The sequence below is a fragment of the Xiphias gladius genome, chromosome 23 (genome assembly GCF_016859285.1).
Source record: "Xiphias gladius isolate SHS-SW01 ecotype Sanya breed wild chromosome 23, ASM1685928v1, whole genome shotgun sequence".
Taxonomy (NCBI): Eukaryota; Metazoa; Chordata; class Actinopteri; order Istiophoriformes; family Xiphiidae; genus Xiphias; species Xiphias gladius.
This window is the reverse complement of record NC_053422.1, coordinates 18,207,468-18,229,657: the sequence shown is the minus strand read 5'-3', so window position 1 is coordinate 18,229,657 and position 22,190 is coordinate 18,207,468. Positions and strand designations below refer to the sequence as shown.

At 41.0% G+C, this 22,190-nt stretch overlaps 3 protein-coding genes across 4 annotated transcripts; 2 read left to right on the top strand and 1 right to left on the bottom strand.

The window, feature by feature from the left end:
• Nucleotides 1–557: 557 nt before the first annotated feature.
• si:ch211-153b23.5 (uncharacterized protein LOC321177 homolog) lies at nucleotides 558–2,270 on the bottom strand. The gene is made up of 5 exons (XM_040119088.1): nucleotides 2,142–2,270; nucleotides 1,721–1,833; nucleotides 1,360–1,531; nucleotides 1,034–1,235; nucleotides 558–933 (listed from the first exon to the last, which is right to left on the bottom strand). Exons 2-5 carry the CDS (start codon nucleotides 1,826–1,828, stop codon nucleotides 741–743), a joined length of 675 nt encoding a protein of 224 aa, XP_039975022.1. The 5' UTR covers nucleotides 1,829–1,833; nucleotides 2,142–2,270; the 3' UTR covers nucleotides 558–740.
• Nucleotides 2,271–2,964: 694 nt separating this feature from the next.
• On the top strand, nucleotides 2,965–7,132 carry si:ch211-153b23.4 (uncharacterized protein LOC335392 homolog). Of its 2 annotated transcripts, none has more exons than XM_040119086.1 (9): nucleotides 2,965–3,039; nucleotides 3,636–3,749; nucleotides 3,849–5,525; nucleotides 5,620–5,719; nucleotides 5,809–5,957; nucleotides 6,120–6,232; nucleotides 6,324–6,413; nucleotides 6,505–6,603; nucleotides 6,726–7,132. In XM_040119086.1, exons 1-9 carry the CDS (start codon nucleotides 2,985–2,987, stop codon nucleotides 6,825–6,827), a joined length of 2,499 nt encoding a protein of 832 aa, XP_039975020.1. In that variant the 5' UTR covers nucleotides 2,965–2,984; the 3' UTR covers nucleotides 6,828–7,132. The 2 variants fall into 2 exon arrangements, with proteins under 2 accessions (XP_039975020.1, XP_039975019.1); XM_040119085.1 differs by having other exon boundaries at nucleotides 6,505–6,627.
• A 10,634-nt stretch (nucleotides 7,133–17,766) lies between these two features.
• On the top strand, nucleotides 17,767–21,358 carry irg1l (immunoresponsive gene 1, like). The gene is made up of 6 exons (XM_040120395.1): nucleotides 17,767–17,784; nucleotides 18,161–18,215; nucleotides 18,311–18,498; nucleotides 18,919–19,011; nucleotides 19,594–19,799; nucleotides 20,431–21,358. The coding sequence occupies exons 1-6, from the start codon at nucleotides 17,767–17,769 to the stop codon at nucleotides 21,356–21,358; spliced, it is 1,488 nt and encodes a 495-aa protein (XP_039976329.1).
• The last annotated feature ends 832 nt before the right edge of the window (nucleotides 21,359–22,190 follow it).

Genomic DNA, 22,190 nt, shown 5'->3' with positions numbered 1-22,190 from the left:
AGTTGTCCTGTTCTGGGTTGCAATAATTTATTGATCCCTTGTAGAGATACTCTTGTTTTACATCATAAAAAAGGATTTCAGATTTGTGTTTCCCCCTGCAAATGTACACGAGACCTTCCATTTCCTCTACAAAATAAGGAGTAAAAGCAAAAGCTGTACACAGTATGTGTAACTACTACATACTTGAAGCTACCATTTCACAGATTGTGTGTTAATATTATTTAAACGTCACTGGGAGTTCAAGCAAAATGAAGACCAATGCTGTTCTGAAGTTAGATGTGTAAGCCAATTAAACATTTAACCATGCAAGGATTTGGAGAGTACAGATGCTTCTTACCCCTGCACATACATCTCTATGCTGTTTCTGCTAAAACAACATGCAGGCTGGAGCAGCCTAAATCTCAACTTTGCCTGACGAGCTCTTGTTCAAGCTCTGGTCCGAACACTATACACTAAATATGTGTATATGAGAAAGTTTTTCGTACAGTATTTCTGCTGTAGATGTTTTGTGATTTCCATTGTTTTATTTCTGTAAAGCAAAAGTAGCTGCAAAATTGTAATGTGTAGCCAAGCTTTTATTGAAAATCTCAAAACAACACAATAATGATATAACACGAGACAAATGGTCAGGGATGCGACAAGTGCGAAAAGTTAATGTTAAACACGTTGTATAGAAAATCACAAACACTTGCTTTCTAGGTAATTCAAAAGAAACATCCAGAATGTAATTTGAGGAGCTCTTAAGCCAGTTTCAGTGTCTCCATAACCAAGACACCTATTCCATCAAAAACTTTGTGAATGGGAGCATTGCACATGAAGGCACAGGTGGTGACCAGCTTGTTTTTGACATCAACATGAGCTTCTTCCACATCCTTGTTCACATGTTTGCAACCCATCTCCTTCACAACACCTGCTGTCTGAGCATACGGCCACCTGAGGAGGACAACAGAGGGACAGTTTGAACTGTAGAATTTTTTTTTTTTTTTTTTTAATATCCATAGACGTCTGGTGATGATAAATCTAATTTACTCACTTTTCAGACTCTCTGTCCTGTCCCACGGTGAGCTCGCATCCAGGCAGGATTTTGGCAGCAAGGACGGGGGAGATGCAGCACATGCCCAGCGGCTTTCCAGCTTTGTGGAAAGCTTCGATGATCCTCTCCACCTGTGGCTGGATGGTGCAGTCCTTATTCTTCACTGCCCAGTCACTCAGGTTCTTAGCCACACCAAAACCCCCTGAAAAGAAAGACATACAAGGAGGATACATTTAGCATATCAGATACATTTAGATTAAAAAAAAAAAAAAAAAAACATAGAGAAATTTAAAATATTTTACTTTATGGTATTTTTTATGTCTCACCTGGGATGATGGCGGCATCAAATGCTGTAACATCTAACTTGGCCAGATCAGTCACATCACCCCTGGCGATGCGGGCACTTTCCTGCAGGATGTTTCTTTTCTCCTCTGTAGGTTTCCCCTCGCAATGATTTACAACGTGCATCTGATCTGCGTTCGGAGCAAACATCTGCACCTGGAGGGAAACACTACCATGTAAAACGTTCTATGTCGGATCTTTTTAGAGATGTTATTGAAGCCAACTATATCTCAGTGGGTAAGGATTATGGCAGCGCTCTTGCAAATCCTGGAGCCTGAAGTTTGAAATAAAATAACAGATAAATACACTGTAATAATTTTACTTCTTTACTGTTCTTGCCCTTACTTTTGCTCCAGCCCGACTCAGATGGACGAGGACGGCTGAGGCCTCATGGACCTCTGTGCCGTCATAGACGCCACAGCCTGAGAGGATGACTGCAATACGCTTCACCATAGTACCTATAACACACACACACACACACAAAGCAGTATACACCGGTAATGACGAGTTACAGGAAGAGGTTTGAGACTCAGCTGGAGCAGATATATGCAGTATATAAATATGATAAATATGTGTCAGACGCTTACTTAGCAGCTCACCATTTCCCTCGTGCATTTTGCAGTGCTACTTTCAAAAAAAAAAAAATAAAAAAAAAAATAAAAAACATTTTCTAAAATCAACGTGTTTGTTAATAAGATATGAGAAGAGAGCAGTGGTTCAGTTCTGGTAGGGGAAGTAAAGATAGCTCAGGTTTAGTAGGTCTCACCTTGTATGCGCAGGTTGCCGGGCTGTGTGCGTGACAGTGCTGTACGGTAGGGGTGTGCTGGCTGTCCCGGGAAGCGGACTCTTTATAGTCCTGCCGGCCTCTCCTCCTGTCTCCTCCCACGGGAGGAGACAGAAGTTTGCCGTCCAACGGGTCGACGTCATGCACCTTACAGCAAGCCACCTGTTGGCTATTAATGGTCATGCTGAGTCATTCCTCTCGGTGTTGTGAGAAAAAAAATGACGAATAAAACTGATGATACGATGAGGACACATTTAGACTACGTGGTTAATTTACTAAAGGCTCACCTTTAAATTGTAAACAACTTCACACGCTCTACCTTTTTAGATATTTTGTCCAATTAATGTATATGAAGTTATTTTTTTTAAAAACAGGTGTATTAGGTATAATGTTCTCCTCATTTCCGCATTAGGGAGCACAGATGGAGGCTAGAGATTTGTCTAGAAACATAACACATAAGCTACCTAAATCATCAGACCTGTTATTATTAAATGATCAACCTTTTTGTTTGCGTACTACAAGAACAAGGCGTGTTGATATTTGGACTTTAAGAAATGTTATTGTTTAGGACAAACACCCACATAAGCGTATGGAGTGTATGACACAGGTGTAACTTTGACGGCTATCCCGTGTATCCTCGCCTACCGACAGGTGGTGCCTACGGGGTCGCCGTGAGAGCAGCCCCCTCTCTTGTCTGCGCAGCGTCGGCTGTGTGTAACTTCCCCGCGCGGTGCCGCTTCTCCTCTCGGGTTTCGCGTGCCCGCCGACGTCACGCGCAGCTGTATAAAACGCGCGGCCCCAGGGTTGCGCGGGTCCACTTCTGCCATGGCTCGCCGCGCCTCAGTGCCTGTGTCCGTGGGCATCCTGGGCCTCTCTGGCGGTAAGATTGTTATTGTCACCGTCCAGTGACGATTTCCTTTTTTTTTTTTTTAAAGCATTCGTACCAAACAGTCAGAAGCCTACTCTCTGCTGTTATGTTATCGTTACTTATCGTCAAGAACGTCATATAAATATGACAAATATCATACTGTATTCTGGTTTCAAAATTCAACAAGCACGCAAATCTCTTCTATTTTAATATTTAACTATCGTGGTACCACGTGCTAAAAATAAACTCACACATTGTTATAAAATAAAAAAATGTAACAAAACATGTTTACGTTTTAAGCAGGTGACCCTAAAACATGAAACCTGAACAGAAAAAAAAAAACAGCACTGTTCTTGAAAACAAACACACCGCTGCAGATATTATGAACTCGCCGCATAAACTGTAACCACGTGAGGGAATGGAAACGGAAACTTTTCAGTTCGTCATAGTTTTAGGCAGACACCTGCTGTTGCTGTTGGAGAGGGTAAAGTCGCATCTTTTTTAATCAAATGTTATAAAAAAAAAAAAAAAAACAGTTTTTACATGGCACCTAGGTTTAGTTACTTTAGATGAGTTTTTTAGATAATGGCTTTTGTTCTGACTTACAGGTTCTCTCCTGCTTTTGGTGAACGACTATGCCAGCTCACCTGAAAAACAATTAATCCCATACACTGCACTGGGGATTCTGCTTCTCATCATTGCAGCCCTCTTAGCTTATACAGGTTGGTTTGGATGACTGCATATCACCAATTTTATTTAGTTTGTTCATTTGTGCTATTGGCTGATTTTTTTCCTCTCTGTTTGCTCTGTGTCTCTCCAAGGTATCCGCCGCAGTCTGTCCCACGCCCAGCTGTTTTCGTCCCTGTGTCTGACTGTCTCTGCCCTGTGGTGTGGTTCAGGTCTGGTGTACATCCTGGTGGGGCAGAGAGTGCTGCAGCCAACAGAGCTGAGATCATCTCTGGTCCCTGGTCTGGCAGCGTTTACATTAGCTCTTCTCATCATAGGTAGCGTTGCACTCATAGTAAAGAAAGCAGTTCTGTCTCTAATAGCTTTCACTATTAGCTTAGCATGCGCTCATCAAATCGCTGGTCTGTCGGCTGCAGGCTTTGGTCAGTCTGCCACAGCTGCTAACTACCTTGTCGTCTGTCTGGTTGGTGCTTACTTTGGTTGTGGGCGTCTGCTCTTCACTATCACTCACGGTAAAGTGGAACTTCCAGGAACAGGCTTGAAGAGAAAAGCTGACCTTAAAACAGAGCAGAACCTGAGTTGTAGCGACGCAGTGTCAGTGAGTTTGGCGATGAACTTGTTGTCTGCCTCTGTGTTAGCCTGTCCTCTTTTAGGTGTGGTCCCCCGGCTCTTCACCGGTCATGTCCCCTGGCTGTGGACCGCTGGAGTCTTCCAGCTTACCATGTGTGTCCTCTTTTACCGAGCCATGGACACACTAGCTGCCACTTTTTATGGCTTCACTGCTCTGTTGAAATTTGCAGAAGGTTACAGTGCTCTCTTATCGTTCTACTCAATCCAGCCTTTCTCCCCAGTTCCCTTCCCTGTCGTCTTCTCTGTGCTTTTCTCCATCCTGGCTCTGTTCAGTTGTCAGAGGAGCTTGCTGGAGGGGCTCTACCAATTATTCTATGCAGCCTATTGTATTGCCATTGCAGCCCAGCCTCAGGGCTTCTTCCAAGGAGGCACTCAGGGTGTACAGGCAGCCATATTTATAGTCTCTGCCGGCATGCTTTTAATTACCACATTTAACATGGTCTCCCATACCATGATTCCCACAGGGCAGGGCTGTTTCAAGGTTTTAGTAACCAGGATACAGGGTCTTACTCTCAGAGCACATGATAAAGAGCTACATACACCTCACCTGGGCTACTCCAAATATGCAGATGCAGAAGTGTTAGGCCACGCCTGCAGCGTGTTGGCTGCTTTTGCTGTCACAGCTACAGTTGGTGACAGAAATCCTCTGCATGTACTGATTCTGCCCTGGGTGGTGGTGGCTGGTGGGGCACTCCAGCTGCTCTGTGGCTCAGTAGCTTACGCTCGGGGTAAAACCTTTGAGAGCACAGTTTTTATTCTCTATGGGATGATGTGGACAGTGTGGGGGCTGACACGATACGGCGGCCTGTACGGGGAAACCAGAAGCTTTGATTTGGCTGTCGGGATCATTAGCTTCATGCTGTTTAACTGTTTAGTGACAGCTGCAGCGCTGTTTCTAAATGTCGCCTGGTTTGCCTACACCTTCACCTTCAAGCTCATCCTCATTAGCTTCCTGCTGGATGCAGTGGGTGTTCTGCCTTATGGTTATGACATAGGTGTCACCATCATCTTTGGTCTCGTCAGTTTTTATTGTTTCCTGGGCCACATTTTCAACAGCACCTTCCAGTCCCCCCAGATCCCCTTAGGGAGACCTTTAGTCAAGCTGAGAGGTGTTGGGGGAGGCGCAGATGTATGTCCACATGTACCAGCCCGCAAGGCCACATCTGTCCAGCAGATTGCAGGTGAGATATAAAAGACAGTAATGTTGATTTCTAGAATAAAAATCTATTTATGTAACTTGATGTGAGATTTGTTGTCTTCTCTTCCCTTCTGCAGAAATCATGAAAAATGGTGGCATATGTGGAATACCTACTGACACTGTCTATGTGCTGGTTGCAGCTTGCAACAGGCCTGATGCAGTTGTTAAAGCTTACAAGTGAGTTTCTATTTTCGTGAGCATGCCCTTATCCGTATTCATTTATTGATTGACTCTCATTACTCTCTAATGGGTGTGTTTGACTTCAGGGTGAAGAAGCAGGCGCAGGACCGACCCATGTCCATGTGGATCTCCTCCATTAAGCAGCTAGATCCGGTGCGACACCTGCTGAACCCCTTACTGCTGGACTTCATGCAAGCTGCGTGGCCCTCCTCCATTAGCATGGTTATACCCAGAGGTAGGCGTGTCTGTGTGTGGACGTTTGCTTATTTGAACGTGTAAGATTGTGTGTGTGTGTGTGTGTGTGTGTGTGTGTGTGTGTGTGTGTGTGTGTGTGTGTGTGTGTGTGTGTGTGTGCCTGTGTGGCTGCCTCATTTTGCATGATGGGTGTCTTACACAGGTCCATGGATGGACACTTTTGGTTTGGGAGATGCTGCCAAACACATAGGGACTCAACAGAGCATTGCTATCAGAAACCCAGACTGTTCTGTGGCCACCCACCTCATTAATCTGGTATGGTCATTGTATGAGAAACATTACACGTCTATGAATCAAACTTGTCAGCAGAGCCTTTAGTGAATATAACTACTTCTTATTCTTGCAGGTTGGGCCCATTGCAGTAACCTCAGCCAACCCTACCGGCGAGGCAGACACAACTCACCACAACCAAGTTTATGCCAAACTGGTAGACAAGGTAATGACTATAATATAGTTTTATTAAATACGAGAAGTGCTTGTGTTTTTATTTTTGGCTGTAAACTATATTGTGCATTTTGCTTGGTTAGGTGGATGGTGTTCTATGCGATGGCCCCTCCCCAGAGAACATTGCATCTACTGTGGTTGATTGCACTAAGATTGAGGAAGGACACATTGGTTTCTTCAGGGTGGGTCTCATTCCTAAATCCAAGGTAAAATTAATATATCGTTCTGTTCGTTCAGAGTAAACAATTCCAGTTTATTGCATGCTCACGCTAATGTTCTCTGCCTCTGTTTGCCTGCTTTGAAGGTTCTGCAGATCTTTGAGGAGGTTCAGAGGAGACAAGTACAGGGGCAGACCAATCCAGCTTTTGAGTATGATTTGCATGTACCAGTACACAATGGGGTGTAAGTTCAGAAGAGGATAACACAACAGAGTCAGGAAGAGAATATGGGACCTCAACACCATCAGTTTCACCTGAACAAAGTCCAGACCTCAGAAATGGCTCATAGAATGAATGCACTGCTTAAAAATGTAGGCCGCTGTAACATAAAGTCAAATGTACTATCAGTAAATGAAAAAGTCTGATGCTTCATGGACCTGTTTTTAAATGTTTCAAACAGGACTATCTTTATATTTGTGAGATTCTATAAAGTGTGTACTGCATACACACAAACTAACTAACTCACTTGTAATATGACTATATAATTCTAACTTTATGTTTTGTACTGCATGTGTATATATACACACACATATATATATATATATATATATATATATATATATATATATATATATAGACAGATAGATAGATATAATATATATATATGTGCCTGTGTTTGTATTAGAGAGACAAAGAATAAATAGATTTTTGTGTATATTGACTGAAATTTTGCCATTTTTGGAAATGTTATCTTTAAATAACATCAATGAACTGTATATACTTTCATGATAAAATTACATTAAATTATTTCATAAAGCAGTTGCAATTATATATATATATATATATAATGCTGTTTTAATATACCAGTGATCACATGTTTTATTATGTTGAAACATATTCATAATGACATTTAAAAATCACTGCCCAATATGAAAGATACCTCATGTCATTGTAACTGCACATTATGGGCAAAAATATTTAAAACTTAATTGTAAGGAATAGATGAATAAGGCAATATAACCACATAAAGTATATATTGCTTAATTATATGGGTAATTATGATTGTACTTGAAGAGTTTCATTCCAAAACTAGATGAAGCCCATTCAAATTTAGGCACATTTGTTAGCATGTGAGGTCTCTGTATCATATGGGCAAGAGACATCCAAAGACAAAAGGAATGTGATAAAATTAGTAATAAATACATGATAAATTCAATGTTCGATTAAAGAATCCCATGTTTCAATAAATATTGTCTGATGCCTGATGTGGAAAACTTCTCAATATGGATAAACAGCATTTTGGAATATTACCTGTTATTTGCAAAGCACCTGTTCAGTACAATCTGTGAACAGCAGCAGCGATGAATTATTGCAGTTAATGCACTTATGGAAACACATTGCTTTGATACTAATTTTCTAGTTACAAAAGTGATATTTAGATATGCTTGTTAATACAAAAAATGATTGTTATAAATGTAAAATGTCAGTTGACCCAGCATTCATCATTTATGAACTGTCCCAAGTACGACAATCATTTTCCTCCCACTCATACAAGTTGCAACAGGACTGCCATTAAAGGACACAAAATAAAATGTCTGTCATTTGTGAAGCTGGACACCTTGTCGTACATTAAACAGTACATTAAAATGTTTTACCCCATTTGCAATTCAACCTGTCTAGCTTCTATCACTAACAAAATGTGCGCAATATATCAACAGAATTGACACAGTGTTGCAAACCTGGGATATTTAAATAATCACTTGTCAAAATATCATTCTTTTGTTTACTTTTTTTACGGCCTTGAATCATATTAATGCTTTCTTTTCCCAGTGACACCCTGTTAGGATGCTCAATACAATTTATACTCATTTTAACACCTGCAGCCCAGCACTTTTCTTCTTGGACAGAGTAAAATATAAAGTTTTTTAAGCTTTACAATGTAAAACACAAGTAAGATCTCAACATACTATCCTGTAACTATTCTGTCTCAGGAAAATGACTGCTGACTTTAAATTGAGCTAATAATCATGGATATTTTCAACTAATCTTGTCATTGCCACGATTAAAAAGAGAGTATATGTTTTTCTGATAATACTTCCTTACTGCGTTTTCTGTTATTGTCAGTTAAGCCAAAGAATATGATTAATCTTTTGGGATTTAATTTGTCACCTAAAAAATAAATAAACCATTTAGAAACCAGACTGAGGAGGCTAAGAACCACACAGGCCAGTGTAGGGTTTTGCCGTTCAGGAATTTATTTACTCCCATTGGGAGCCTTTGAGTAAACAGGCTTGAACAAAGAGTGATTGTACATCACACACTGTTACCCACATTGACACAAAACCTGTACAGCAGAGCGAGCCACACCCAGAACCTCAGACTTTTAAGTCTTACAAAAGGGATTTTGTCTGACTGTGTTTGGATATTAATATTAATAATATTAATACATGGGCAAGCGTCCGTACTGCGTGTTTAAATATAGTTATGAACATTGACCGTCCAGACTGTGTGCTGATGTGTTTCACTGCCACCAAAACATCCAAAAGCATCTTACAATCGAGATGCTCTTTGATGTTCTGGTGGCAGTGAAAGACTGTAGTCATGCAGAGAATGACATTGCTTACTTTTAATTTCATACTTATGTTAAAGCCCCAACACTGGTGTTTTCTCTTTCACTCTCTTCACTGTGTGGACATGTGCACCTGTGCTTGACTGACGTTTCCCTCACTCACCTGTTAGCTTACACAGTGATATAATCATCATTGTTATTAGTTTGTAGAGTTTGGTGACTTGACAAAAGATAATTCCCAATACTGCTCCACCTAATCTGACAAGGAGTGTTACCAAAAGAGACACCTACAGTAACTCCTCATGCCGGAGTTTTAAGCAAACAGTAAGCGCTCTGAATGTGAGTTTATCTGAAAATACTTCCTTACTGTTACTGTTATTGTCAGTGAAGTCAATGAATAGGATCAATCTTCTGGTAATTTACTGTTTCACCTAACAAAATACACATCACCCACAGTGATTAAGTATGTATTCTGTCTTCGTTTGCAGCCGTATTAATTCTAAAATGCTCTAAAATATACTCCGTTTTTAAAGTGCTTTCTGGTAATGAGTAATGAATTAAGAGCAGTGGCTTCCAGGGAGTTTCCACATTTTCCACATCAGTTTATGTTTGAGATACTTTGGAGGTAACGTACAAGGAAAATTACCTACTTCAAATGGAACAATGGGATTGACAACAAATTATCATGATCATCAGAGGCTGAATCCTTAGGACTTTGGTGCTCCTTTGACTTTTCCTCTAGCAATTTAGTTCAGACATTCATGTTTTTCATTTAACTTTATTACCAAATACCTGCAATGACATTCCCAACAGCCTCGTCCATACTTTGTGTTTCAGTGTAATTACTGTAACCTATGTTAGCATGCTATCACACTTATATAAGATGTAATAGAACATCTTAGCCATTATACCTCCTAATATCAGCATATTAGCATTGTCAGTGAGCAATTATATATGCAATTTGCACAACTCGGATTTTATTGGTGTCACCCACTAATTATTGTGATGATGGAAAAAATGCATCAGGTTTTGTTAAGCAAAAGTAGACTGGAATGTGTACTTTCATTTTGACCACTGATTCATTTTTAACTCAGTACAGTCCCAGTTGAAATTACTGGCACCCCTGAATTTTAAGTAAGGAATTTCGAATATCTTCAGAAATAAATGGAAATAGCCAATTTTATATAATCAAAATATTTTGTCCAAGGTTACTGAACATAAGAAAATCAAAAATCAAAAATCTTAAATAATAGTGAAATAAAACAAACACAGAATGTACCCCAGACACAATTACTGGCACACTTCACCAATTTTGGTTGCAGAACCTTTGGCAACAATGAGCCTCTAAATGTTTCTTGTAATCATCTAGAAGCTTCTTGAACTCTGCTGGTAGTTTCTGCCACTCTTCCATTGCTCTGTGATCAAGCTCTTTTAATTTGCAGGAGTCCTTTATGAGGTGGCAGATTTCAGCTCTCTCCAAAGGTTTTCAGTGGGATTTAGGTCAGGACTCATTGTTGGCTAGTTTAAAAGAGTCGATCTTTTCCTTTTCAACCATTCTTTTGTTCTGTTGGATGTCTGCTTTGGGTCATTGTCCTGCTCAAAGACCCAAGACCTTCGCCTTAAACCTAGTTTTCTGACACTGGGTAACACATTTAGGTCTATAATGCCTCGGTAATCTTCTGATTTCATCATTCCTTTGATACATTCAGTGCCTCCAGTACCACAGATAGCAAAGCAGCCCACAGCATGACAGAATCTCCACCATGTTTTACCGTAGGTACGGTGTTTTTCTCCTTAGGGGCTTCATTTTGTCGCCTATAAACAAACTGATGCACTGCATTCCAAGAGAGCTGTGCTGTCATAAAACATGATCCCAGAAAGACTGTGGGTTATCTATGAAAGTTTTTGCGAACATTAGTTTTGCCTTTTTGTGCCTTTCTATCGATATTGGTGTCCTCCTTGGCCTCCCCCATGGAGCCCTACTTGGTTTAGTGTGAGGCATCTGGTACGGCCTGAAACCACCCCTCCTGATTGCTCCAGGTCAGCCTGAAGCTCTTTAGATGTCTTGCGTTGTGTTTTTTTCCACAATCTGCATAAACCTTTGCAGATTTCTCTAATAGAGTCTCTTCTAAGCTCCACGTCCTAGAAGCGTCTTAACAGTTTTATGAGTGTGAAACATTACAAACTGTTGGACCAGGGATTTCAAGATCTTTGGTAATTGCCCTGTAGCCTTTGGAATTATGTTTTTTTTATAGCATTTCTGATACTCTCAGGCAGCTCTCTTGTCATTGCCTTTGTGAAAAAGAAACTGAAAACAATCAGCCCCTTTTTTTGCAGTAAAACCGTCATTCATTGGGTAATTCAGGACATTTGTGCACTGACAATTAAGCAAAGATGAGTCTCATTTGTTTTTTATTTTGTTTGAGGAAATAATTTAAATTCATCAAATTAATGCCAATAATTGTGTGAAGCGTACATTTTTTGTTGTTGTTCGGTTACTTTGGACATTTTATTAAATATTCTGATTATACAAAATTGGATGATTTGCATTTATTTCTGAAGAAATTCTAAATTCTGTACTTAAAATTCAGGACTTTATGTGTTTGAAAAATAATTTTTTTTAAATGTTAAACTTGGTTTTCTCCTCAATGTACCAGTTGTAGTACAAATCTTTTTTTTTTAAATTAAAACATGGGGCACCCTGGCCTACCCTATTGGTTGAGATGCATACTATGTACACTCATCGCTACATATCTGCATTTCATTTGCCCCCTTTCGTTTTCCCCCTGTTTCCTGTTACCTGCCAGTTCTCAACTATTGAATACAGGCAGAACTGCTCTTAAAAAATAGGTTAAAACATTAATCAATTGAAACCTATGTTACTGGTGACATTATTATTTTGCTTTTACTTTACACAACATCAGTCAGATTCAGTTCATTTTGACAGAATTATTCAGTACAAGAATACACAGTGAGTTTAAATACACACAGTAATATGAGAAAAGTTTTCTGCTCCAACCCTAAAATTAACATAAGTGTGAAATTCATGTCAACAATGAGTATAATTTAAATGTATAAATACATATTTACAGAAGTATTACAGGTATATAACAGTTATTTCATAAAAATATTTTGTCATTTAACTAACATCACTATCAAAGTTCTTACACTGCTTTCCAGAAAAATACAGCTGAGAGACAGTATCTTCATTAAGTCATGGTATATCAGCTGAGACTCTTCTTGGGAGATTCTTCTTGCATTGTGAGCTACCAATGAATATTTTACTTTAACATTTACCAAGATATCCACAGTTACACATATATAAGCAGCTCTAAAACATTTTTCTTTTTCATATTTTTCCAAATGTTCCCTGAGATTGTTTAATGGATATGGGGGCGCTGAAAAAGCAAATCTTGTTGCAAAGCAGGTGTGAAGGAAAGGAAAGGAGAGAAATTAGGCATGTCATGATCACACCATCATGCTTTTCACTCTGTCAAAGATCTGTCTGACTTTTACTGCAGGGACACAGCCTTCCCTTACAATGGTGATGGTCCCTGTGGAAAGAGTAAGAAAGTGTTTGAGTTAGAAAGTGTCTGTTAAAACACACAAAAAGGAGAGAATGTAATGGGAATATTTTTGCATTGTACCTTCATTAATCTTCAGGCAGTTGACCACAGTAGATGCAACAACTTCATTAGAGTCCCCATCACACAGAACTCCTTGGATCTTATGTCCCAGTCGACTGAAGCAAAATAAAAGGCAGCAGAGGGGGTAAGTGAACATGCGTGTAGTTTCCAAAACGACATTAAATGCTATCATAGGTCAAATAATTCTTCTATAGCACAAGCAGTTCATAAATCTCTCCTGACTGATACATGGCACGATGTGTAGTGGGTCAGCGGAATAACCGCCGCTGTGCATGAGGACTTGAGAACAGCAAGGTTCTGCAAAAGGACGCTTACTTGACAACCATGCTGTGGTGGGTGCTGTCTTCCTCTCCACTGGGATTAGCTGAGGTAATGGCAAGGGGTCCAGTGATGTCACATAGGTGGCAGGTCACGGTGTGGTCAGGGACACGGATCATGATGCTGTCCTTGGTACCAACACGGTCATAAGCTGGTCCCACTCCTAAACAAGATGATTTAAAAAGTGAGGTGAATACTGGTAACTGCCATTCATTTAAACTAAGCTGAGTCATAGATGTATAACTGCAGCAGCCATAGCCAGTTTACCTAGCTTGAACAGCCAGTCTCCTTTGCTGACGATGCAGCTGATGCCTCCGGGATACACATTCCTCATAAACTCCCAGAGCAGAGGACTGAAGGGAGGCTTGGCTTCTACCAGCTGCTCCACGCTAGAGATGCAGATACAGATGGGCTTCTCTGCCGGTCTGTCCTGGGGCAGGTCACAGATAACAGGTTGATGAATATCACATGAAGTACAATATGGAAATTGGATTTAATGATCTGTCCCATATTACGCTTCAATGATCACCTTATTTTTCATTCTTACTTTAATGTTGTAGATTTTCTGTATAGCTTGAGGATTCTTGCAGGAGGCAGCCAGGGCATAGACTGTGTCTGTGGGAATACCGCACACTCCGCCTTTCTCGAGAAGGCCAGCAATCTTCAGGAGACCACTGGTGAGCCGTGAATTAGCAACAGGACAGGGTAGCTCTGGAGAGGTTTCCTGCTTCACTTTCTCCTGAGACAGGCCACAGAGGGAGGGACACGTTCATAAAATGAACAGGATGAACACCACTATAGAAGAGGACTACAATAGAGTCCTCTGATTAGTTACCTTCAGTAAGCAAGGGCCCATAGGTAGCAGTCTCTCTGAGAAGATGAAGTTGACCAGTGATGCCAGAGCTCCATATATACAAATGATTGAAACCAGTGCAAGCATGGCAACTGTAAAAAAAGAAAAAAGTAGTCACACTTGATAATTAGATAGCTTTTTTGCAGATAGAATTTTAATTTAAGCCTGTGTCTACATTAAAAAAAACAACCTATAAAAGACGTTTAGAATGAGGCTTTGTCTGTGCTTACTTTCTAGTCTGTATGGCAGTCGCTGCAGGGTGGACAGCAGAAAACAGACCAGAACAACTTCCATTACTGTTATTAGCAACAGCAAAACCAGGTTCCTGTAGGCAGCTGATATAAACATTGGAAAGAATGACAACTGGGTCAAGTAGTAATAATAATATTCATAATAATATTTCTTTTTGTTGTTAAATCAATGTGGTTAACTTTACCTATCAGCACGAGGAAACCATTAATGACCAGGAAAGCAATGGCTCCTGCTGTAAAACCGTAGGATGCTTCTGTGGAAATGTGTAGCAGGTTACCTGGAAATACAACAACTTGGGATTAGAATTTTGTGTAATTCAGTCAGAAAAAATCTCTATTTAATCACATTTGTATCTACGTACCTGCAAACCTAAACCAGGTCCAGGTTGCCCACACAAATACATAGATGGATGAGATGATGGATCCAAAACGGCCACCTCCTGTAACTTGCAGCCGGCTGACATAGGCCTGGATGATGGCCCCAGAGATGAGGACCCAAGGGACAGTCAGATGGAGGAAGGAGGGATTTGTGCTTGACACTCTCGAATGGATGGCTGAGAGAGCTGCAACCCCATTTGAAAGGTAGAAGAGGGCATCTGAAGCCTGGTCTGTTTGGGGCAGTCCCTCCTGATCTCCCTGTTTAGTCCTGCCGCACCTTAAAGCTTTCCGTAGCTGTTCAGTGGAGATGGGCCGTGGGCCTACAAGGATGAGAGACTTCTCTGCTATTGTGTTGATGAGACGTGAGAAGGTACCATACAGGGAGGCTGCGGTGAACAGGGAGCAAGCTACACCAAAGAAGGTGTAGTAACCCTGGAGAGGGATCTGGGGGACTGTTGAGACTGTGAGCAGGACAAACAGCATGTTGTGGATCATTTCTAAGACATCCATGTTCAGGCTTCCCACGCAGAGCACCAAGCCTGCCACCACAAAGAACCAGTCTCCCACCATTGCTTTTCTCCCCAAGGACACTTCACTGTCCTCTGCAGTCAGAGCAGATACCACAAACTCATCCCAAGCCTTGATCAGCCAATATGTAGCATGAAGACCAAACTTAGTGGTGTGATAGCAATCATGGCGCAGATGGGCGTAGTAGCTTGAAAAAAGCTGTGCAACTGAGATGACTGAGACCCATGTAGCTCCTAAGCCAAAGGACTTAACATACCTAAAGCAGTAGAAAGCAAAGATGAAGGAGGAAACTGTGTCACAGAAGAAACCCAAGGCCATGGGCTCTGCATATTTTGTATTTTTCTTCTTCTCTTGGCCAATGCTCTGGGCACTTGCTGAGGTGGCGGTCCCTAGCAGGAGAACATTAAAGAGAGGGGTACCAAAGCCTTTGAGGACTAGACGCTGAGCCAGACCTTTGACGAGCAGTGTAGCCGAACCATAAATGGCAAAAATTAGAATGAGCAACTCAAGAACCCCAGAGACCACAAGAGCCCAGGAGCTCGCTACTAGACCTACTGCTTCAAAAACTAAGGAGGCCGTGATGGCACCAAAAACAAAAGGCATGAGGTAGTTGACTGTGGCAGAGCAGAAGGCTAGAATAAAGGACAGAAGGATATAGGGGACCAGACCAGCGATCGCTGATTCTTTTATGGTAAGGTATAAAAAGCACACTGGGATCTCTGTGGTGGTGTTCAGAGACATGTTGCTCATCATATTAGTGGACAGGGACAAATTGTTCGTCATTTGATGAGCTAGAGATGCTGATGTATGAGTTTCCGTTAAGGCACCAAAGTAGATTCGAGTGGCACCATAACTGCACCAAAGAGCAGCATAGCCAATGAAGGCAGTGCCACTGAGATGATCATATTTTCTAAAGGAAAGCAGTCCAGCCACCAATTGGCATATACCACCAATCAGGATGAGATGGACACCTATAAAAGCCACAAAACTGGAATTACTTGAACAATTTTAAATGATCTTTTATTATATTATTTTAGCAGATTTTTCAAATGTTTTACCTGCAAGGATGTTCTCCACTCCTACTGGTGCACTGCCTGTACGCGCTGTATTGAAGTTCTGCAAAAGTACGAGGAACGCACTTATCCCATTGGCTAACAAGCCCAACACTCCTGGTTCACCATAGAAACTGGCTGGAAACCCATCTAATGTTGCCATGATGTCTTTGTTGTCAAACTGCACTTTTACTGAAACAATTAAACACAAAAACATGAATGTGTGGACATTACTCTGTACATTTTCCATAAAAAGATAAAGTGCAATACCAAATGCACAAATGACCCAGAAGACAAACTGAGAATCCTGTCTTAATCTTGTTTGATTTATTGTGACAGTTTATTTGTCAATGTGGGATAGTATTTATATGCAGAGACAGAGAAAGGTGACTATTTTTTATAGTTAGATTGAACCACCTCTTTTTTTTAGAGCCTCTAAATGAAAAATACCCACATATGCAAACTTTCTATTTGTAGAGCATTGCAAAAAAAAAAAGGAAAAACGAAAACAAAATTGAAAGCAAATTATAATAATTACAAGAAACATAACTATACTGTAGAACTCGGATGACAAACTGTTGATCTTACAGTTATATGTTATTTATAGACTATGATAAACTTAAAATCACACTAGAGCATTCTACTCCTTCAGACCCTTTTCTGTCTTATCTCCTTAACCACTTACAGAGACCTGACACCCATTGTTGTAATGTGACAGCAGAAAAAGACACAGAGTAGCTGTATTCAACTTTCCTGCTCTAAAGATTGGAAAGCAGGAGGGTCCGCATTGGTATGCATTTTATTCTTCACTAACACAATGATATTTACCCCAAAGACAAGCAATATACTAAGGTAATGTTTTTGACTCTGTTAGTTATACTTTTTCCAGTGTTGAAGTTTAGTAATAGTTTAGTTTAGTAATCTCATAAATAACAACTTTAAACTGTAATAATTTCGACATGCAATACAGCATCTTTGAACTAACTGTAGATATTTAGCCCATGTGAAAAGCATGTTATCATTATGTAGCATTTTAAATGTTACATCTAATAAAGTCTTTGTGCCAGGCAGTAATAAAGTAAATTAAAATGAAGTCTTACCTGGTGAAATTGCTCAGACAGATGAACTGCTGAGTTGCTCTGATGCAAGGTGAAGAAAGTTTGAAAGTTTGTCATAAAAAAGGCTTTCCTGTGTGTAGGAGGAGCTCGTGAAAACTCCCCCACACTATCCTATAACCATCAACCTAAGAGGTGACATCACTGCTTTTCATCTTAGACAAAAAAGGACCACTTCTTCCTCCTCCTCTTCTGAGAAAGGTGATAGTGGCTATGATGATGATGATGATGATGATGACTGCCATGGAAATTCCTCCTTTAAATCTTTCAAGGTTTCGTTATGGATATGCCTGCCCTTCCGTGTTCCTCCCTAGATGTTATCAGTGTCCATTGTGAATCCTGGACTATATAAGGCAGGTGCCTTCTCAATCTGAGAAGCATCAACATCTTCGACAACCTGTTGACTGCAAAAGTACTTGGTTAGTAGGGAAAGAAGAAAGAAGAGCAACGTGAGAGAAAAACAACTGACTGAAGCCATGATCTCCACACTACAGGTAAAGATTTAAAGATAAAAATGTACTTTAAAATCATAACATAGCTCGTACTGTGTAGGTATTGTTGGGAGTATGTGGTAGTGGAGAATATAACAGAGCTCTTGCTAAATATTAAGCATGTTACATATGCTGTACCACACCTGTTGCAGCACCGCCTCACCAGCACAACGTCTTTCAAAAGAGGCACCCAGCCAGAGTAATATTCATGATTTAATTAGATCTGAGCCTGACAAAGAAAATCTCTGCATGTGTCCACAGCCTGTAATGGATCGGTAAAACTAATTACTTTAGTATTTCTTATAGTAATACAATAAATGGTCTCCTTGGTGGTTTTCAGGGGTCAGTAAAGATGTTCTGTTTCCTATTTGTCTTGCAGAAAACCATTAGACCAATGTGGGCTGTCAGAGGACTGCATAACTCGGCAACAGAAGGTAAACTCAACTTTTTGTAAACATTTCTTCTTTACTTACTCCTAACCTCTTTCCTTTTATCTGATCACTACATTCCTTGCTCTTTCCCCCTGCAGTTTTAAAGCGCCCGGCCCTTGAGGACACAGTCACAGCCAGCTTTGGGAAGTTCATCAGTGAAATAAAGCCCCAGCACTTGTCCCCCATAGTCCTCCACCGCAGCAAAAGGATGGTGCTGGACAGCATTGGGGTTGGTCTGATTGGCAGCACAACAGATGTGTTTGAACTGGCCCTGCAGCACTGTCAGGTGAGGCATAGGAGAGGGAAAAAAGGTACAAGGCAATTAAATGATATGAGGCAATGAGACAGATGAAAGCAAATACCTGACCTTATATAAACAATCGTCCTAAGTCAGTACAAATACTGTGTGTGGACAGATGAGAAGATGGAAAGAAAGCACTGGATATTATTTTAATAATTGTAGTCATATAACTTGGGAACAGACAGGTTTTTTATGACCGATGACCTTTTTCCCCAAATTTCCCTCATTGACATATGACTTACAAAGAAACTTATTCAGCCATCATTAATTGAAGAGTGATGTGCCCAAGCTATTAAAAGTAAAGTTCACGTTATGTGTTCTGTGTGTTTGATGACTGTAAAATATTGCGTTAAAACTGCCCTTGCGATGATTCCCTGTTCACCTGTTACTGTCTTTTCCCCTCAGCAAATGTATGGTCATGATGACGTCAGCTTTGTATACGGACGCAGGGGCACCAGGCTCTCCCCGACACTGGCAGCTTTTGTCAATGGAGTGGCAGTGAGTATAAATAGGTGGAACAGATGTGTCACCATTGTCCCTAGTACGCCAGACAATTTTAGACGCACTAAATCCATTACCACAACCAAACTATGGCTATTTTATACACAGCTACAGTACAGTCTGGGCAGACAACTACAGGAGGGGTTGGTGAAAATACTAAATTGACTTTTCCAAATGAGTTTCCATCATCATGTCTGCAAACATTGCTGGGCGTCCAATCCAAGAGGCCATAAGGATGCAAAGCTAATTCCTGCCATTTTCCTTTGCCTCTGATACAGTTGAACAGTTGAAACCTGTTACGGCAATTACAGAGATTTTCCAATTAAAATACACTGGCCGTGGAGAGCAGTTAGGGAGTGAGTGTTAACCAAGAAAGGTGATGGGTGAAGAGAGATATACTGCATCATTAAAACACAGTCGCAAAGTTTGCAGTTAGCTGCTGTATTTTCTCATGAAGCAAAACAACCTTATGTTCTTGCTCGCCGGATTGTAAAAAAAATGAATAATTATCTAATTGTTTTCAGTATGAAAGAATCTATTATTTACAACCATTTCATTATTAAAATGTTCCTGCTTCAGACTCACTCCATGGACTTTGATGATACATGGCACCCTGCCACTCATCCCTCAGGAGCAGTCCTTCCTGCTGTGTTAGCACTCAGTGACATGATGCCCCCTAACAGCAAACCTACTGGCCTGGACTTCCTGCTGGCTTTCAATGTCGGTATCGAGATCCAGGGTCGACTGCTGAGGTTCTCTAATGAGGCCCACAACATCCCCAAGAGGTGTGCACCTCAGGACATGAGTCAAATTGGACATAGATACTGTAATTTATAGGCTAATAGCAGCAGGTTTTGTACTTTACCTAAGTGATCATTTAATGGATATAAAGCCAGTTCCTTGTTGAAGGTATTTTCAATTATACTCTAAACAGAGTACAAGTATACACATGAGCCAAGGGAGATCCATACTTGACTGCGCTGATCTCTGCAGTGTGGTTTACAAGACGGCCTGTGCAGTGTAATGTGCAGTCTCTTAGTGGTGCCAATGTGCTGTGAATGACCGGTTATTATGTCCATCTCAGGGACAGCAGAGGCTCTGTGGTTAGTGTTAGCATAATTAGCCATGTGGAAGAGTGTATTACACAGGACTCCATTTGGCAAGTGTTTACACCAAGTCAATGACCCACCACATTGTTTGTTTGTTTATCAAGTAGTCAAATGACTAAAGAGGACTGAGAGGAGAGTTACGTAAAAGAGAAGCTGTTTGTACAAAAAGACACCTTTACACACAGGAGCTAACCTGTAACCATAATGATGGGGAGCACCTATTTAAAATGCTCCTTCAGTCACAAGACTAAATAGTTCCAAAACAACTGACCAAAGTCTGTCCTCTCTCCGTCTTTCTCACCTCCAGGTTTCACCCTCCCACTGTGGTAGGGACAATGGGAAGTGCAGCTGCCTGTGCTCACCTCTTGTCCTTGGATCACTCCCAGTGCAGTCATGCCTTGGCCATAGCTGCTTCTCTATCTGGAGCCCCAATGGCTAATGCTGCCACTCAGTCTAAACCCTTCCACATAGGCAATGCTTCACGTTTGGGGCTGGAGGCTGCTCTGCTGGCCTCCCGAGGCCTAGAGGCAAGTCGCCTGGTCCTGGATGCTGTCGAAGGGGTGGCTGGCTTCAGTGCTTTCTATGAAGACTACGTGCCACAGCCTTTAGAATCACCCAATGGTGATGGCCAAATTTTCCTGCTAGAGGAGCAGGACATAGGCTTCAAGCGCTTCCCTGCCCACCTGGGGATGCACTGGGTGGCAGATGCTGCAGCCTCCATCCATAAGCTTCTTGTGGGAGTTGGCACTGGCACTGTCTCCCCAGCTCAAATCCAGGACATCCTGCTCAGAGTCCCCAAATCAAAGTACATCAACAGGCCTTTCCCTGAGTCTGAGCATGAGGCACGCCACTCCTTCCAGTTCAATGCTTGCAGCGCTCTCCTGGATGGCGAGGTGACTGTGCAGTCCTTCACACCTGCGGCCATGAGCCGCCCTGAGCTGCTCGCTCTGCTGAGCCGCGTTCACATGGAGCATCCCCATGACAACACGGCTAACTTCAACCGCATGTATGGCGAAGTCCAGGTGACACTTGTTGGGGGAGACATTCTGAAGGGACGCTGTGACACCTTCTATGGTCACTGGCGCAACCCACTGACCAATGAGAGCTTGAGGAAGAAGTTCAGAAACAACGCAAGGATCGTGCTTCCTTCAGAAAAGGTTGAGTGCTTGATTGACGTGGTGGAGGAACTGGAAAGGATTGAGGACTGCACCGCCATTCTCTCGCAGCTGCAATGAAAACTCACAGATATAATAGCAAAATAACAGCAAAAACAGATATTATTGTATATAAATACATAAAAGAAAATGTTTACCCAACAATTTACTGTACAACTATATTATAATATTTTTCAAAGATCAGGGCTGAAGAATATCACCTGTCCAGCCTAAAACATGTAGCATGCAACATTGCACTTGGTAAAGGTGTTGCATACACTGCACACTGCAGTTATTTTTCCATATTCCTGTCTCTTTTACCAGTGCTTACCAGTGCTTACATGTATTGCGAGATCATTTTATTGTATTATTTTATTTTAGTTTCTTAAGAAATCAATATTATGAGTTGTAAAATGGGACCTAGTTACTTTGCAAAGGGAAAATGAAGGAAGATTTACATACCTAATACTTTCCAATATTAACGATGTACATAATTGTGTACTGCACTTGATACTGTGTATTCATGCCAAACAATGGATTGTTAAAATGTCCATTTAAACAGTGGTAATGCAGCAGCATTTCCCCTATGACATTCGAATATTTAATACACAAATGTAGCATTTCTGTTTGTGGGTTTTTGTTTTAATAAAACTACTGTAAAGCATGGTCGGAGACTTTTTTGACAAAAAAGGAAAATGGGTTGAGAAATTGTTCTGTTCTCTCTGGCTCAGAAAAAAAAAAAATACTCACATCTCTTCCTGTGAGTAGTTAACCATTTCAACAGAAAAAATGATTCTGTTGAGAAAATTAGAGACTCATTAGGTCACAGAGTACAGCACATTTTTAGGTTTATCACAGCCAATAAGTCATTTAAAACCAGGTGGATGTCTATAATCTTGTTTTCATGATAGGG

Coding starts and splice junctions, on each gene's coding strand:
- si:ch211-153b23.5 (XM_040119088.1), bottom strand. CDS start 1,828: ATGGTGAAGCGTATTGCAGTCATCCTCTCAGGCTGTGGCGTCTATGAC. Junction 1,236..1,359: donor TGATGCCGCCATCATCCCAG/GTGAGACATAAA, acceptor CTTTCTTTTCAG/GGGGTTTTGGTGTGGCTAAG. Junction 934..1,033: donor CAGGACAGAGAGTCTGAAAA/GTGAGTAAATTA, acceptor TGTCCTCCTCAG/GTGGCCGTATGCTCAGACAG.
- si:ch211-153b23.4 (XM_040119085.1), top strand. CDS start 2,985: ATGGCTCGCCGCGCCTCAGTGCCTGTGTCCGTGGGCATCCTGGGCCTC. Junction 3,040..3,635: donor CATCCTGGGCCTCTCTGGCG/GTAAGATTGTTA, acceptor TCTGACTTACAG/GTTCTCTCCTGCTTTTGGTG. Junction 6,628..6,725: donor GTCTCATTCCTAAATCCAAG/GTAAAATTAATA, acceptor CCTGCTTTGAAG/GTTCTGCAGATCTTTGAGGA.
- irg1l (XM_040120395.1), top strand. Junction 18,216..18,310: donor GCATAACTCGGCAACAGAAG/GTAAACTCAACT, acceptor TTCCCCCTGCAG/TTTTAAAGCGCCCGGCCCTT. Junction 18,499..18,918: donor TGGCCCTGCAGCACTGTCAG/GTGAGGCATAGG, acceptor TTTTCCCCTCAG/CAAATGTATGGTCATGATGA.